Here is a 2,500-nt window from a genome sequence, read left to right on the forward strand (position 1 = left end):
GGCATTTTAGAGGAAGAAAAAGCCATGGTCTTGGGGAGGGAGGGAGGGAGGGAGGGAGATACCAGCGTTGTGTTATTGCTCTGTGCATGGAAATAACAGCTTAATTGGCAGAAAACAAACAATGCTGCTTCCATGGTGTGTGGTGATCCCTTAAAAGCTGCTTCATGCGATTTCAGCACACCACGCCTCGCCAACCTTTCCCAGACTTACTACCAGCACAGGTATCCACCCTTTAGGCATACTACAGTATGTACATGCAAATTAATGGGCTGCTAGGAATTGTGGACGTTTCCTGATGCTTTCGTAATGATGATAGGCACCAGTTGTGTTGTTCTTTCCAATCTGTTGCTGTCAGAATGTACAGCTGGCATAGGTATTTTGAGTATCGCTTACAGCAGATTTAAGAGCTGATTTGGTGTGAGGTTTCACAATTAGCTCTCACTGTGTCAGGGTGTGTGGGGGGGTGTTTAACTGTAAGGTCAGCAGTATTGTGTGCTGAGGAGGAGACAGCAGGGAGGATCACAGAGGGTGCTGGGTCCAAATGAATGTAATTTTCAGGGTGTACAGTTCAGTTGTTGCACTATAATTCAAGTCGCTTGCTTTATTTTTTATGGGTGGAAATGGCTACACTGTTTACTAATCCTATTCTTCTGAAGTGATGGGGATGGGAATAGTGTGTTTACCGTGGGCTTCCTTGAGGAACACTTGGTTTGAGGTGGCAGCAAGCTGTGTTGTTCAAGTGTGTCCATATATGACCACATACATGTAATGTAATGTCTTAATAAATCCAAATTACACCAGTTTACTGTGCATGAACAACAATAAAGACTCCTGCAATCCCACCCTGACCGTTCTTCTTGCTCATACTTGCAAAAGTTTGGGAGTAAAAAAAAAAACTATACGTCATGACAAGCATCAATTAAGTGTAAATGTTTATTAAAATATACAAAAAGGACATATATGCATATGTATAAACCAAGATAAATATGCATATGCAGTACAATTATACAGTAATTGTATATATTCATATAGAATTTCTGACACATATATAAGAAGATATTTTGCATTAAAACTGGCAGTGGTGATTTTCATGTTCTTTCCCCCCTGGGAGAGAGAGTCCCTCAGTCAGCAGCAGGGGCTCTGGGGGGAGGGGATGGGGGAGGGGATGGGGGAGGAGGGGATGGGGGGGTGGGGGATGGGGCGGTAGGTAGACAAGGGAGGTGGGGGGAGAGAAGCAGCCTTTCGAGAGAGAAGCTAAGGAGCAGCACCGTTCACCTGAGACCCACACTTTTGGAACCCTGACAACACTTTCGATGAAGCCAGCACGACTTACGCATCTGTAGTCATCTAACGCTTGACCATGCGCTCAATACATCTTATCCTATTGATCCTATCAGTGTAATTGAGGGTTTATGCATTCAGATTAATATGACCTGATATTAAATTGGGATGTCTCTATTTCCTCTGTCGTAGACGTAATAATTTGCTATTATGATTCTGTATATAAATGAGTATACAATGCAGTAAGTGTCGGCCTCATGGAAAGTGTTACTCGAAAGCTCCGAGGTTACTCATACAACCTCAAAGAGGACAAAGAAGTCAACAACATCAAAGGAACATGGCATCAAAGTCCTGTCATCCATCTCCACACACAGCTGGGGATCTCTGCTAGCCTGGGTTGGACTGTCCGAATATTTCTTGTGGACCATTAGCACTCCCTTCATTCTGGTGTCCACAATTGTCTATGGCTGGAGCCGAGTCCCGTCATCTCAGCCCGCCTGAGCAAAGCACACGTGGGGACCAGAGGACGGACACGGTCCCCTGGGCCGCTGTGTCCTTCAGCCGGACACGGCCCATGTCCGCCATGTCCTCAGCTGCTTCCTGGTGGTTCTCTGTGAGTGTGTGAGGAGTGACGTGGGAGTGTGTCGACGTGTGAGTGTGTGTGTGTGTGTGATCATGTCTGGTGGTAGTGGTGATAGTGGTGATGGTGGTGGTGTTCGTGGTGGTGGTGGTGCTCGTGGCGCTGGACCACCGGCACCACGAACCCGGAGCTGCCGCCGGGCAGGACGGGAGCCTGCTGCTGCTGCTGCTCTCGCTCCAGGCCCGGCGAGGTGGCGGGCGGAGGCTGCTGATGGTGCTGCTGGTGCTGGTGCTGGTGTTGGTGCTGGGGGCCCTTGGTGGGCGAGAGGGCGTCGCGGGCCTTGGCGCGCAGCCGCTTGCTGTGGCTGTGCTGGAGCGGGTGCGGGTGCTGGTGCTGGTGCTGGTGGTGGAGCGCGGCGGCCGGTTGGCTCTGCTGGGTCAGGTGGTACACGTCCTGGCCGCCGTGGGACCCCGCCGACGCGCTGTGGTGCAGGGGCGTGTGGTAGCCGTGGCAACGGCCCGACTTGCCCCCGGCCGGGTTGGCGCCCACCAGCGCCGCCAGGGCCGCTTTGCCGGCGCCTTTGGGCGACTTGAGGAACTGGGGCCCTCGGCTGGCGCGGGGCTCCACGGCGCTGCAGTA

At 51.4% G+C, this 2,500-nt stretch overlaps 2 protein-coding genes across 2 annotated transcripts in view; one reads left to right on the forward strand and one right to left on the reverse strand.

The window, feature by feature from the left end:
* Nucleotides 1-848, forward strand: part of LOC134083268 (uncharacterized) — a 3,981-nt gene extending 3,133 nt beyond the window's left edge. The window contains exon 2 of the mRNA XM_062539520.1: nucleotides 1-848. This exon is cut by the window's left edge and continues 1,366 nt beyond it. The gene's annotated coding sequence lies outside the window, so the exon portion shown is untranslated.
* A 77-nt stretch (nucleotides 849-925) lies between these two features.
* nkd2b (NKD inhibitor of WNT signaling pathway 2b) overlaps nucleotides 926-2,500 on the reverse strand; it is a 28,056-nt gene continuing 26,481 nt past the window's right edge. The window contains exon 10 of the mRNA XM_062539522.1: nucleotides 926-2,500. This exon is cut by the window's right edge and continues 110 nt beyond it. Within this exon, the coding sequence (XP_062395506.1) occupies nucleotides 1,955-2,500 (546 nt within the window). The 3' untranslated portion in view covers nucleotides 926-1,954.

This window comes from Sardina pilchardus, chromosome 6 (assembly GCF_963854185.1).
Source record: "Sardina pilchardus chromosome 6, fSarPil1.1, whole genome shotgun sequence".
Classification (NCBI taxonomy): Eukaryota; Metazoa; Chordata; class Actinopteri; order Clupeiformes; family Clupeidae; genus Sardina; species Sardina pilchardus.